The sequence below is a fragment of the Prionailurus viverrinus genome, chromosome F1 (assembly GCF_022837055.1).
Source record: "Prionailurus viverrinus isolate Anna chromosome F1, UM_Priviv_1.0, whole genome shotgun sequence".
NCBI lineage: Eukaryota > Metazoa > Chordata > Mammalia > Carnivora > Felidae > Prionailurus > Prionailurus viverrinus.
Window position 1 is genome coordinate 864897 of NC_062577.1, and position 14497 is coordinate 879393.

Genomic DNA, 14497 nt, shown 5'->3' on the forward strand with positions numbered 1-14497 from the left:
TAAAGAGAAAAATCTAGGTTTGAGTTTAAATAACCCAAGTTAAACTTTCTAGGCTTCAGGGCGCTTCATCTTTAACAGGTACAATTACGCATAATCCAATATCCAGGGTTACCATGAGTGTTACGTGAACCAGTTAGTACAAGGCCTGGCGTGTAAGTTTTCATAAACGTCGACAATTATTCCAGCTGCACATTTTATATGGTGAAATGATGGTGTCATTTCTATTGTACCTGAAGTTTTCATTATGTTACTCAGATCCACAAGTCAAATACAAATTTATAATTCTCTGTTAGAAAATGTTTAAATCTATTATAGCTAGTAACCTGCTCCAACCTCCAAATTTTTCTGTTGTTTCATTGTATTTTTTCACTTTCTGCTTCCAAGGTAACTGCCATCGAGCCTGTTATTAACCATGGTGGAGCCAGCGCGAGCACTCAGCATTTGCACCCTGGCCTGCGGTGGCTCTTCGGTGTGGCGGCCGTGGTGACGGACGTTGGACGGGTCCTCCTCATTGACTTGTGTTTGGATGACTCGTGCGGCCAGAATGAAGTGGATGCGTCAGGTAATTATTGGGAACCTCGGACTGAGCGCCTGCATATTCTGATGCAACTGACCGGTTTTCCTTTTTCTTTTTTGTTTTTAATGTTTATTTACTTTTGAGAGAGGGACAGAGTGCCAGCGGGGGAGGTGCAGAGAGAGAAGGAGACACAGAATACAAGGCAGGCTCCAGGCTCCGAGCTGTCAGCACAGAACCCGACGCAGGGCTCGAACCCACGAACCGCGAGATCAGGACCTGAGCCGAAGTCGGAAGCTTCGGACCCAGGCACCCCTCACGGACCGGTTTTTCTTAAACAGTGAAAAATATTTATATAGAAGCTTCTGTGTACCTTTGTTTCTTTCACGGCTTGGACCTATCGTATTAGTGTTTTGGGGCACTGTGGAGACTTTTGTGTGAGTTACTCTGTTTATTGGTGAGGTACTAAAGTAGGTCTTGAAAGAGATTGAGGTCCAGATTTGCTTTAGATACACACTTGAACAATAGGTGTTATTACGTATACGCCAGGAGGAGGGCTGAAGGTATAGAATCTTGATTGTTATCAGACAGTATAAAATTATCCAGTGTGTTGGATCTAGCACACTGTTTTTGGCACACTGATTACGTGTCTGCGGTAAGACCAAGGCAGAGATAAAGTGATATAATAGGAAATAACACGGTAGTTGAAGGTTTTCTTTCACAGAATGACATCCTAAAATAGAATTAATGCTACTCAGATTTTTAAAAAGTGAGGAGAGACAATTTTTCTCCTTTAATACTAATGTTTTTATTGTATAAATCTCTTCTTTATCAAGTGCTTTCAGTTTTTTTATTTTTTTATTTTTTTAATGTTGATTTATTTTTGAGAGAGGAAGAGAGACAAAGCATGAGTGGGGAAGGGGCAGAGAGAGAGAGAGAGACACAGAATCCAAAGCAGGCACCAGGCTCTGGGATGAGAGCAGAGAGTCTGATGCAGGGCTCGAACCCACAAACTGAGATCATGACCTGAGCCGAAGTTGGACGCTTGACCGACCGAGCCACCCAGGCACCCCTCTTTGTCTTTTTCTGGGGCTTTTATAAGATTGGTTTATGCAGGGAGGAGAGCTAATCTAAAAGCCTTTAAAAAATGTATGTATTATAAAGTTTCAGGAAAGGACCATTTAATCTTGAGAACATTCTTGATTTTTAAAGCAATCCTGTATTAGGGCAGATCTCTATCTGTGGATCAGCTAAGAAAGATACAAATGATCATTTCTTTTTTTTTAACTTTTTTAATGTTTTATTTATTTTTCTGAGAGAGATAGAGCATGAGGCGGTGAGGGGCAGAGTGAGCGAAGGACATAGAATCCAAAGCAGGCTCCAGGCTCTGAGCTGTCAGCACAGCGCCCAATGCAAGGCTCAAACCCACAAGCCTCGAGATCATGACCTGAGCCGAAGTCAGATGCTTAACCGACTCAGCCACCCAGGCGCCCCGAGGTCTAATCTTCTTTAAAAGGACTTACTACTACAAACGATCATTGTTTTATCCCAATTTATAATGAGCATAACTAATAAAAATTGTCAGTGTGTAGTAAAACTGATTGTAACTGCAAGTAGTAAAAATATTTAACCAGAAATTTAAAAGCCAAATCAGATTTCTGAACATTTTAAATTTTACCAGTTTATGTAGTATGACTTAAAAATACTTGATTTGGCAGAAATAATGGCTACATGTACACTTAAAAAAAATAATCCTGGGAGTGCCTGGGTGGCTCGGTTGGTTAAGCGTCCAACTTCAGCTCAGGTCATGATCTCGTGGTTCATGAGTTCAAGCCCCACATCGGGCTCTGAGCGCTGAGCTGTCAGCACAGAGCTTGGAGCCTGCTTCAGATTCCCTCTCTCTCTCTCTCTCTCTCTCTCTCTCTCTCTCTCTCTCTCTCTGTGCCCCTACCCTGCTTGCACTCTGTCTCTCTCAAAAATAAATAAACATTAAAAAATTTAAAAACCTCTTCTGTGTCTCCCTCTCTCTCTGCCCCTCCCCCGTTCATGCTCTGTCTCTCTCTGTCCCAAAAATAAATAAACTTTGAAAAAAAAAAAAAATCTTTAAAAAAAAAATTTAAAAACCTCACAATGATAAAAACTGTATCTGTAATTTTGATATGTACAAAGATCTGATAAACTCTGGGTAAAGTTAATGAAAAGAATTGACTTGCAGAAATCATAGTAACTGAAAGTGAATTTATAGAATATTAGAAATGCTTAAACTGCTCTTTACAGAAAATTGGTAGAGGAGTTAAATGGTCTTGATGGGGTTTTGTTTCAGAGTTTTGTAGATAACATCCTTCTAGATGTGAGGCTAAGCAATATGATTGTATTCATAATTAAAGCTCTCTTCAGACCAAAATAGTAAAGGTAGAACATCCTTTATTTCAGAAGTCCACAACCAGTAGTGGAATTCAGGGCAAGGATAGTTTTTATAATGGAATTCTTTGGATCGTGATCAGAGATTGGAATCATTTCTCAGTTACAAGAATTATAAAGCCATTGAATAAAAAATTGGGGTTTAATGCAAAATTGGTTTTTTTGCTTATAAAAGATAAATAGTTATGATTATAACTATTTGGACTTCATTGTATACACGTAACATAGAAAATGAAATTTCTGATGTTTATTATACTATAAATACTGTTTTATAATATTTTCAACCTTAATGGTATTGTACATCTTTCCACATCAGTACAGTAGAGTCTATCTTACTCTCTTGAGTAAGAGTAAGTTTACATTATTCCATTGTATGAGCTATTTATTTTGGCAAAATTTAGTCACTTGCTCTTTGGAAAAATAATCAGAAGTGGAAGGGATCAGGAGGGTAATCGTTCAAGTACAATACATGATTTTTCCCCTCTTCATAACAACAGCATTGAGGGAATCTGCCCTTTCACAAGGGTTATATCACTACATGGGCCTGAGTATTTTTCCTTTTTATGAAAGATTTCAGACATCTTCTGGTAGATAGAAGAATATAAGAATTTCCACGTCCGTCAACCTAAATTCAAGTTTGATTTCAGAACTTACCATGAGTGTCTTTTTTTCTTTTCCTTCTCCCCCACCTTTGCTTCTGAATTAATTTAAAGCAGATAATGGCTGTTTCACTATATAGTCACAATGCCATTACCAGTCCAGACTACATTAATAATAACTCCTTGGTGTAGTCTAGTAACTAATCCGTAAGTCAGATTGCTATGATGGCCTCTAGGGCAACTTTTTGCATTTGTATTGTTTGAGTCTGGATCTAAACAAGGTCCATGCATCACCTGTGAGTTACGTCTCATATCCTTGAACATGGAGTGGTCCTCCCTCTCACCTCTCCTTTTCTATTTGTAGTACCACTGCCTTGCTGAAGAAGTTAATCTGGTAGAATGCCCCACATTTTTGAATTATCGGAGTGTTTACACGTGGTGTCATTTACATTTTGCATTTTCTGCGAACGTAAGTTAGCTCTGACTAGAGTCAGATGTGACATCTGGCAGGGATACCTCAGAAGTGCTGGGTGTTTCATACTGTGTCCTGTCAGGAGGCACGTCGTGTCTCGTTTCACCTTTAGTGATCAGTAGGTCCAGGGGATGACCGCATGATTCTCCTTGGTAGAGTTTCCCCTCAACCTTTGTACCGGTGATTCTCAACCAGGGGTGACGTTTGCCCTCTAGGGGATCTTTGATGATGTCTCAGGACATTTTTGGTTGTAGCTCCTGGAGGGAGATGGTGTTAGTGACATCTGGTAGACAGAGGCCCGGGATGCAGTATACCATCCCACAGCGCATAGGACCGTTCCTCAGCAAAGACTGATCTGATCCCGAGCGTCAGTAGAGCCAGTGTTGAAAACCCTACTTAAATTCATTGTTTCATCCATTCATAGAGTGTGTTTTGTTTTAATTTCTTAATGTTTATTTTTGAGAGAGAAACAGAGTGCAAGCTAGGGAGGGGCAGAGAGAGACAAGGAGACACAGAAACTGAAGCAGGCTCCAGGCTCTGAGCTGTCAGCACAGAGCCTGACGTGGGACTCGAACTCACAGGACTCCGAGATCACGACCCGCGCCGAAGTCGGTCGCTCAGCCGACTGAGCCACCCAGGCAGCCCTCATCCGTGGAGATTGTTACCTCAATCTCTTCATTCATTAGGGGATACAAAAATGATGATTTTGAAATTCTGTTAATCTAAGGAAGAAGTTTCTCATTAACTAGGGCTGTTTGTTTACCCTGAAATACAGTTCGTACAGAAAAGGCAGGATAAATGCTTACTATTTCTTTAAGTACTAATTTTCAGAGTAAGGAGCTGGTACCCAGGGACTTAAAATGGTTTATAGTAAGGTCTTTTGTAGGTGAGCAGGATAGGAACTCATGAAGTTTTATGGGTGTGTGTTTACTTACTTACTTGTTTCGTTCATTCATTTTCATTGTTTTTTTGATGTTCAAAATGTTATTTTTTACTAATGAAAGCCCCTTCGTTTAGTCTGACAAATCCCCTTTAGACTATGATAGCTTCCTCTGTTTCCGGCACGAGATGAACTAGGCTCATCTTATGTATTTCCTGCCCCAGACCTGAAACTGGCCACTGCTCCAAAGGGAATATTTAGGTTCTTAGTTCTAAATTTAAATAAAGAAACCATCAGCTTTGTTTCTGATTTGTAAGGAAATCGTTTAATACTTCAAAAAGAAGAGTATACTTTTGAGAATATTTGAAAATGTACCATGAGATTTTTTTAAAAAATTACACAACTAAATGTATTTTGAAGATCGTAGCGTTGGAACAGATACAGGTGGCCGTCGTATAGTTCAGCCTGCTTTGTCATCATGGATCTTGTCGTAATTGACCACAGTGGTCTTCAGCTGAAGCTTGCCTAGCAGGTGACCCGTTCGCTTTTGTGCTCTTTACGATTTGTTAATCTTACTCCCTTTGTGTCTCCAGACCTTGAAGTCGTCACCGGCATCCCAGCTGAGGTGCCGCACATCAGAGAGACCGTGATGCGGGCAGGGCGCCATCTGGGTCTCCAGCTCGCAAGCCCGTCCGGGACAGCTGCGTCGGCGCTCTGTTACATCGGCAGGACTAACCAGCTGGCCGTGGGCTTTTCCGATGGCTATCTAGCTCTGTGGAATATGAAAAGCATGAAAAGAGAGTAAGTACAACTTTTTTCTCGTTTGTTCATTGGTAGCTGCTTTCTGAATATAGCTTGTACTCCGGTGTTACTATTTTAGAATTAGCGTAAAGAGAAAAAGTAGGATAGGTGACCAGTTGAGTGAATAATTCCTTACTGCATGAAATCACAGCTTGATATAAAGGAATGACTTAGCACGTGAATTTAGGTCGAGTCTTTTGGTGTATATTTAAAAGGCATTTCAGTTATTGTGTGCCATTTGCTAGTAAAACACCACTCTGTAAAGGTAAGCGATATATTTACGGGGTACGAATTCTGTCCAGAGTACTTTCCTTATAACCACACATGTAAAGCTAATGGTAGAAGATCTCGGTTGACGGAAAAGCAGAGACTTTTTTAAAATCAACGTTAAAAGATACCATGTTTTGAAATTTTTATCCTGTTTAAATCTCCCTCAATTGTATCGATACTTTTTAAATTGGTATTTTTGGCGTTCAGATTGCTGAAGGCACGTGGCTGGCTCAGGCAGTAGGGCGTGCGGCTCTTAATCTTGAGGTTGTGAGTTTGAGCCCCACGTTGGGTGTGGAGATTATGTTAAAAAAAAAATTCATAAAAAGTCCTTAAAACGCTGTGGAATTGACCCTTTATTGAGGAAAGTAGCCCTTTACTGAGGAAGATAGCAAATAGGCATTACAGACTTCTGGTCTCTATACAATAGAGTTAAGCGGATGCCCATTTTTCTCCCAAGTTGTTAATTTGATATTTCTTCGCTTTTTTCCAAGGCCTATTGGAATATTTTCTTGAGTAATTTATCTTGCCAAAAAGTCAACAGTAGTCACTCTTCCAAACTTCCTGTTCCGTTATTCTCGCCAAGAAATTGGTACCTACCGGGCTCGTCTTGGTAATCAGTGTATGCCCTATGCCACGTTTGAAGCGGACGAGAAAAGAGAGGAGGAAACCAACGAGGTTCTCTCATCTCAAACCAGGCCCCTTGCTCACTGTTGCGTTCTTTGATAATATCAGAGAATGACAAGCCCTTGGAGTAACTTCCGTCCTTGCACCTCCTCAGAGCCCTTCCTTTTGGTTTGGGAAGGTACCCATGATGAGGTGGTGGTGCTGTCGCCTGGTGGCCCCCTCGGGAAGGCCACCTTGGCTCTCTGCGAGGAGAACCGTTTCCCAGCTCTTGTCTTCGAATTGCTCCCGAGAGCCTGGAGGACCGGCCTCTCCGGCTCTTCCCCAGCGCCGGCCGGCCTCTCGGGGCTGATTTCTAGGTGCTTTACGGGAGCCCCTCGGGCTCTCGCCGCTCCGGTGTCGCGATGGGGAAACTGGCCCGGGGCGAGCAGCCGAGGTGACGCGCTGTGTCAGGGTTTCAGCGCCCACGGCTGCCTCCCCGGGGAGCAGCACACGGTGGCACTCGCGGGGCTGGAAGGCGCCCTTGTAGTGGTTTTAGCCCTTCCAGCGCCGCGCCCACGGTCGGCCGTGACCTGGTACGCCCTGTGTATCTTTGAAGATGAGACGATTGCGTGAACGGCAGTTGCTCTAACCCGAGATTGTCCCAAGACCCCTGATTCTTTCTTCAGGAAACCACCAGTTAACAGTATGACGCAGACCACTTTTTGTGCCTATTGTAGGTACTACACTCAGTTGGAAGGTGGACGAGTTCCCGTGTACGCGCTTACTTTTCAAGAGCCGGAGAACGACCCTCGTAATTGCTGTTACCTGTGGGCTGTTCAGTCTACACAGGACAGGTAAGCGTGAGACGTGTTTTTAAAAACATTTTCCAGCGATGCGGCAGCAGTTAATTTCTATTGGAAAGTTTTGTAGTACGTTGTCTCCGTTCGGTGCAAACGACATAGTTCAGTGGATTAGCAAGTGGTGGTTGAAATGATCTTGAAGGTGAAGGGATTGTTTCCACGTGGTTGAGTGAGTTCTGAGGTGGCGGTAAGGACACTGTGCTCGTCTGTCTGCCTGCCGTACCCGGGAGTGAGCCAGTGCGCTGAGTAGGCGACGGCCTCGCTGCCTTACGCCGGGGTTTGCGGCCTCCCGTGTTCTCGCGTCCCACCGTCTTTCTCTGTTGTGTGTGCCTCTCATTTTTATCGACCCCGACTCTGTTCTCTGGTCCTCCAGTTTGCCTGGCCCAGTGTACTCCTAGCATTCATTTGGTTAGTTTTCACTCTGTCACAGGGTCTAACTTTGTCCCAAGTATAGCTCGCGAGAAACCTTGCAGCTGAATTCCATCCGTTTAGCTTGCTCATTTCCAGGGTTAGAGTGGCAGAAGTATTGATTTCCTCGTCTTTTTCCTTGATGTTTCATTCCTTCTTGATCGCTGAAACAGTCAAGCTTGTGGGATAAAGCCCATGACGGTGGTGACCCGTTGTTCCCGGTACTTTCTCCCAAGTCCATCCCACCTTGGGCTCTAGGTACCTGAATTGGGGTCTCTTGGGGTTTTTGTATTAGACATCCCCACTTCGTGGTTTTGTCTTACCTTCTTACTCTGTGGTGAGTGATGGAAACGAAGAATTGATTTGCCACTTTTGTAATTTGTCCATCCTGAAAAAATAGTGAAATGAAAATACAGAGACCGCTATTGGGCTCTCCCTCATGGGGTCCGGTCCGTGTTTCCATCCATCTGAGTGCAGTGGGGGCGGCAGCAGTTTGATGGGTTCACAGTCTTCTGGGCTGTTCAAGCAGGGCTCTGGGGGATGGGGAATGCAAGGGGACTTTCATCTAAACGATTGTTGTATTTATTTTTCCTCCTAGGATTGCCTCTTAGGATGAGTTTGGTTATTATTCTTTAAAAAATTTTTTAACATTCATTTTTGGGAGAGAAAGAGAGAGCATGAGTGAGTGGGGAGGGGCCGAGAGAGAGGGAGACACAGAATCCGAAGCAGGCTCCAGGCTCTGAGCTGTCAGCACAGAGCCCGACGCGGGGCTCGAATTCACAGACCAAGAGATCATGATCCAAGCTGAAGTTGGATGCTTAACCAACTGAGCCACCCAGGCACCCTGACTTCTTATTCTTTATGTGGATTTTTTTATTTTGCTTTTTCTAAATTTCCCACACTAAGGTCTAGAGTGTTTTCCTCTTATTTTGGAACTTGGTGAATAAGTCTGCGTTCTTTTTTACCATACCACTCTTGATTCTTGTAGTATTATCAGTAGGTGATGCCCACTCTGTTCTTATAATCAGGAAGCTGTGTGAATATTCTCTGTTCCTGATTTTCTTTTTTTTTTTTTTTTATACAATTTTATTTTTTTTGGGAGAGAGAGAGACAGAGCATGAACGGGGGAGGGGCAGAGAGAGGGAGACACAGAATCGGAAACAGGCTCCAGGCTCTGAGCCATCAGCCCAGAGCCTGACGCGGGGCTCGAACTCACGGACCGCGAGATCGTGACCTGGCTGAAGTCGGACGCTTAACCGACTGCGCCACCCAGGCGCCCCATGCTCCTGATTTTCTTGTGTAAAATCCTCATGAACCGTATGCACTTCCCTGAGTCCTGTTTTGACGTAGTTTTCAGACCTCTATAGTTGACTCTTCGACTCACCCCCACCCCGCCCCCACCGTCAAAAATCCACCTATAACTTTTGACTCCCCCAGAACTACACTACTAATAGTTTACTGTTGACCAGAAGCCTTACTGATAATATCAACAGTCAGTTAGCACATATTTTGTGTGTTATATGTGTTACATACTGTATTCTGGTACCGATGTCTAATTTTTGGCTTAATTTTTCCAGTATACCTATGCTGTGTGGTTCATCTACGTTTTTTTCAAATTGTCACAGATCTCCAAAAAATCTCCCTTTGTATTTATTGAAAACAATCTGTGTGCAGATTGAAAACAATCTGTGTGCAATCTGCACAGTTCAAACCCATGTTGTTGGAGGGTCAACTGCATTTGCACTTGAAGCACAAATGAATCACAGTTTAAAATGTGGGCAGAATATACTGTTTTCCGTTTCTCTTAGAGTGATGCCCTGCATTTACTTACCTTGATTACCTACAACACACTGAGTAACACATGGGAATAACTCTCTAGTGACTTTTAAACCACTGTCTAGTAGTCTATTCCTTTAATAGGACAGGGTTAATTTATTTGGTAATTTGGATTATTTGTTCCTACATGATTTACTTTGCATTTGTCAGTATTACTGATGTGAGATATTTTTGAGAATGGTATTTTTGTGGTCTTCTGGTCTTTGACTTAATCGGTCGTGGGCCTCTTTGAGAATCTGGTGAAGGCTGTGATATATATTCTTATGTGTGTGTGATAGGACTTAAAGCAGGATTCCTGACCTGAGGTCTGTGGGGAGACAAAGAGCAGTCTGTGAGCTCCCGTTGTAAACAGGATTATTTACATTTGTTTATGCGTGTATGAGTATTACATACGCTCTGTAGAGGTGTTGTTTGTCCGTGTGTGATTTGTGTACGTATACGTGTATCATTTATATGTGTGTACATGTGTGTCTTTTTTATGTATTGTTCACATCACGTAATAAACAGATGGAAATAATCTTGTTTACAACTCATGGGAGCTCACAGACTGCTCGTCGTCTCCCCGCAGACCTCAGGTCAGGAATCCTGCTTTAAGCCATTCTTAGGCTACTCTCTCACTTTACGAAGGTGTGTGATTAATTTAACAGAGGCTCTTCTTCCGTCCCCTGGTCATGGACTTTACCAGCATCTTACTGGTATTATAAGTAGGTGAAAACAATACAAATTTAGATTGAAAGTCTAAATCGGAAGGACAGATGGTATGGGCCTTCCTTTTTGCCCCCAGAGCGAGTACTTAAACAGGGTAAAAAAGGGAAGAGAAGCATCATTGTGGAGTGACTGTGCCACCATGGGATGACACGGGCGTAGGTCTTAGCTGTTGCCACAGAGCTCATCGATTATGATAAAAGCCACGTTAATTTTGTAATATGGAAAATTGAAGGGAAAAACTGTCTGGTGTCCCTTTAATGGTGGTTGTATCCAGTTTATCCTGTTTAGTATTTGGTCTTTTCGAGGTTATTTGTCTTTGTTTCACGTCCGCGTGTTTATCCATTCAGCATAATTATCGAGCATTTACTATGTGCTGGTGACAGTTGGAGATATGTAGCGATGCATAACCAATAAATCTCTGTTCTTCTAGATGTTATAGTTCAGTGAGTATATTTCGTAAGTATATGAGTGCGCATATTTAACATAATTTTAGGTAGTGATGTTAAATACAGAAAAATAAAGCTGGGAGAGGAGATACAGAATGTGTGTGATGTGATGTAGGGAACTGCTATTTCAGATTGTGTAGTTAGGGAGATGTGGACGAAGTCGGTTGGGACAGGGAGGGAGGAGAGCCACGGGAAGATCTGGGGGAAAGATTGCAAAGGCCTTAGAAAAATGTCACAAGGAAAAGCAACAAGAGCAGGAAAGGGTAGAACGCAGAGCCGTCACGGGCGAGGTCAGAAAAGTAGAACTGGTCTCTAAAGGGCCATGGAGGTCAGGATAATGTGACTATTTGAGTTTGGTCTGGCTGTACCAGACCAATGAAATCTCTTTCTGGTGGTAGGGTCTATCTAAGCATTAGTAGTTTTTCAAAACTCCTCTGGTGATTCTAATAATAAGCAACCAAGGTAGAGAACCACTAGCCCAGAGTGAGACTAGCTAGAGAAAAAAAGAAGCTGGGAAGCCTTCTGCCCTCAGAGATGATTGAAGGTTGGGAAGCAGGGGGCAGAACCGCCGGCAGAGGACTACGGGTAGTGTAGTGTGGGGACCATTAAGACAGTGTGGTATCCTTGGAAGCCAGGTAAAGCAGGCGTTCTAAGAAAGACGGGCCCGAGAGAAGAAGAATTCAAATTCAGACAGTGTGGAAGTCTGTGCTCTTAACATTTAACGCATGCTGTACTTGAGCAGTGCTCAGCTGGTTCGGTATCTGCTTTATGTCCGTACCGTGTAGCCCTCCTGCTGTGGTACAGGGCAACCCCGTCATTTCAGCCGGAAGCCTCCCAGGATGGAGGGAGAGACCAGGAAGGAGGAGCAGAGGACGTGCTGTCCCGTGCCGAGGGCTTTCTGTGGTTGCCGTGGGATAGTTCTGTTTACATCTGTTGCCTGGAACTTGGGCCTCCTGCACCCAGCCGCAAAGGAGGCTGGGAAATGTGGCATATTTTAGGCAGCCATGTGCCTAACGAACACTTCCCTATGAAAGAAGGGCAGAGGGAATGTTGACCCAACAGCTGTAGTCTCCGCCACGTAAGGGGTCACCTAAAGTTTGCAAATCACATCAGCTTGAGCTAATTAGAATTAGTTAAAAATAAAAATCAGGGGTGCCTGGGTCGTTGAGTCAGTTAAGCGTCCCACTTAGGCTCAGGTCATGATCTTGCGGTTCGTGAGTTCGAGCCCCACGTCGGGCTCTGTGCTGACAGCTCGGAGCCCGGAGCCTGCTTCGGATTCTGTGTCTCCCTCTCTTCTCTCTGCTCTGCTCTCCGCCACTCGCTCTATCCTCCTCCGCTCACGCTCTGTCTCTCTCAAAAGTAAATAAAAGATTTAAAAAAAATTTTTCTAATAAAAATAAAAATCAGTTATTGTCTCAGAGTACTGCATTTTGTGAAAACGACCAAGTAAAAGTAAGTTCTTCACATTGACCTTAGTTTTGTCACGTGCAGCGTTGCATACTGGACAGTAAGAGATGCTTAATGTATGAATGTGATATTTAGCCTTTCTTCTCAGTTAATCTCTGTTTCTTTCAGTGAAGGGGACGTTTTGAGTTTACACCTGCTTCAGCTGGCCTTTGGTGATAGAAAGTGTTTGGCATCGGGACAAATCTTGTATGAGGTAAATGGTACTGGGGATACGGGTTCGTTATTACCATTTTGTCACTGTTTTGCCTTTTTTAGTCTTTGTCTAAAGATATTAACATATTGAAAAGTTTTTCTTCTATTCAAGTGAATAATGTATTCATAATATAACAGAAAGAGTGTTAGAGTAGAGATCACAAGACTAGCTGTTTTACCCAGGTAGCACTCTTAACTTCCCCAGGTATCGTTGTCCTCTAAAATGAGATTAGACAAGACTCATCTTGTGACCTAATTGGTACCAGAGAAAAACAGCTCCACCTTGTTGCACTAATACCAAAGCAGTAAGCCATGAGGTGACTTTATAAACGGTCTCAGGGTGCCGGCCCGGCTCAATTAGTAGAGCACGCGACTCTTGATCTCGGGGTTGTGAGTTCAGGCCCCACGTTGGGTGTAGAGATTACCTAAAAATAAAACCTTAAAAAAATAAATTAAAAATTTTTTAAATGTTTATTTTGGAGAGAGAGAGCAAGCGAGGAGGGGGCGGGGGTGGAGAGAGAGGGGGACAGAGGATCCAAAGTGGGCTCTGCGCTGGTAGCAGCCAGCCCGATGCAGGGCTCGAACTCACAGACCATGAGATCGTGACCTGAAGTTGGACGCTCAACTGACTTGGCCACCCGGGCGCCCCAAAATTAAAAACAAATTTTTTTTTTAAACGGTCTTGCCACTTAACAATTGTAAACGCGGGTAAACGCATTGGACTTTCAGATGACTGTTTTTCCAGCTGAGTTCTAGAGGAAGAAGTGCCATGCTGCTGACGGCAGTGTGGTCAACCCTCACGTTCCTTTCTGTGGAACAGGCCTTCTTAACCTCGTGTTTGAGGATACGTGGACGGGCTTTAAAGAATCCACGAAGTCTCTGAATTCTGTGTGACATTTTTGTCATCAGTGGATGTTTCTGGGGAGAAAGTCTCATAGCTTTTGTTAGATTCTTACAGAGATTGATGGGCAAAAACAAAGTGAAGAGCTGCTGCTCTAGAGCGAGAATTGCACTGAGAACACAGGAACAGGTTTGCCGGCCTGGAGCGTGTCTGTGTGTAATTTTGATGGTTAGTCCAGTTTACGCTGCGGCCCAAAGTACAGGGTTCCCACGTTTGATAACGGCTTTAGATTTGTTGGTGACTATTTTCGAGACACTAAATTTAGCCTTGTGTGTTGTGTGCTATATAAAATTCCAGAGCCCTTTTCAGTGATTTGTTGTCTTTATTCTTTAACTTTTTGTGTTTCCTTTGTATCGTGTGAAAAATGTTTAAATTTGGAGAACGTTTATTTTTTATTTTTTAAAGTTTATTCTGAGAAAGAGTGGGAGGGGCAGAGAGAGAGGGAGAAAGAGAGAATCCCAAGCAGACTCCGTACTGTCAGCACAGAGCCTGATGTGGGGCTTGAACTCACGGACCGTGAGATCATGACCTGAGCCAAACCAAGAGTCGGCTGCTTAACTGACCGAACCACCCAGGCATCCCAGATTTGGAGAATTCTTAACTTTTGAATGACTTTTTGCCTAGAATTCTATTAAGATTTGCGTACGTTTTATCTTTCAGGGGCTAGAGTACTGTGAAGAGAGATACACACTGGACCTCACGGGTGGCATGTTTCCTTTGAGGGGACAGACTAGTAATACCAAGCTGTTGGGCTGCCAGAGTATAGAGAAATTTCGATATCATGGCGACAGAGAGGAAGGTATGAGTGAAGGTCAGTTAAAAAGTGCTCTTAATATATATCATGTGCAATGCCTGATTTTAAGATTTATCTTGACGTAAGATTTATGACAGTTACTGCTTTTTAGAGTTCGTACTCCTGGCAGTTAACAAATTGAGATACTAATTATGGAAATTTATTTAGGTCTGTCTGAGCTCCTAGGTATTTCTTACTCTCCACATTGCCGTACGGAACTCAAGAATGGAGTAGATTCGGAGACCCTTAATGAAGGAGCCTTGTATTTTCGTCCACCTCTCTCTAAACGGACAAAAATGGCCTCTGGTTTTGACCAGAATGAAGAG

The 14497-nt window shown here is 43.2% G+C and overlaps 1 protein-coding gene across 5 annotated transcripts in view; it reads left to right on the forward strand.

The window, feature by feature from the left end:
• The window catches only part of AHCTF1 (AT-hook containing transcription factor 1), a 78192-nt gene that overhangs the window by 17638 nt on the left and 46057 nt on the right, over positions 1-14497 (forward strand). For 4 of the 5 annotated variants that reach the window (XM_047840059.1, XM_047840058.1, XM_047840063.1 and 1 more), the window contains 5 exons: positions 385-562; positions 5480-5687; positions 7298-7414; positions 12394-12478; positions 14039-14189. In XM_047840059.1, the coding sequence (XP_047696015.1) occupies positions 385-562; positions 5480-5687; positions 7298-7414; positions 12394-12478; positions 14039-14189 (739 nt within the window). The remainder of the gene's footprint in view (positions 1-384; positions 563-5479; positions 5688-7297; positions 7415-12393; positions 12479-14038; positions 14190-14497) is intronic. The other variant, XM_047840062.1, reaches the window with a different exon arrangement.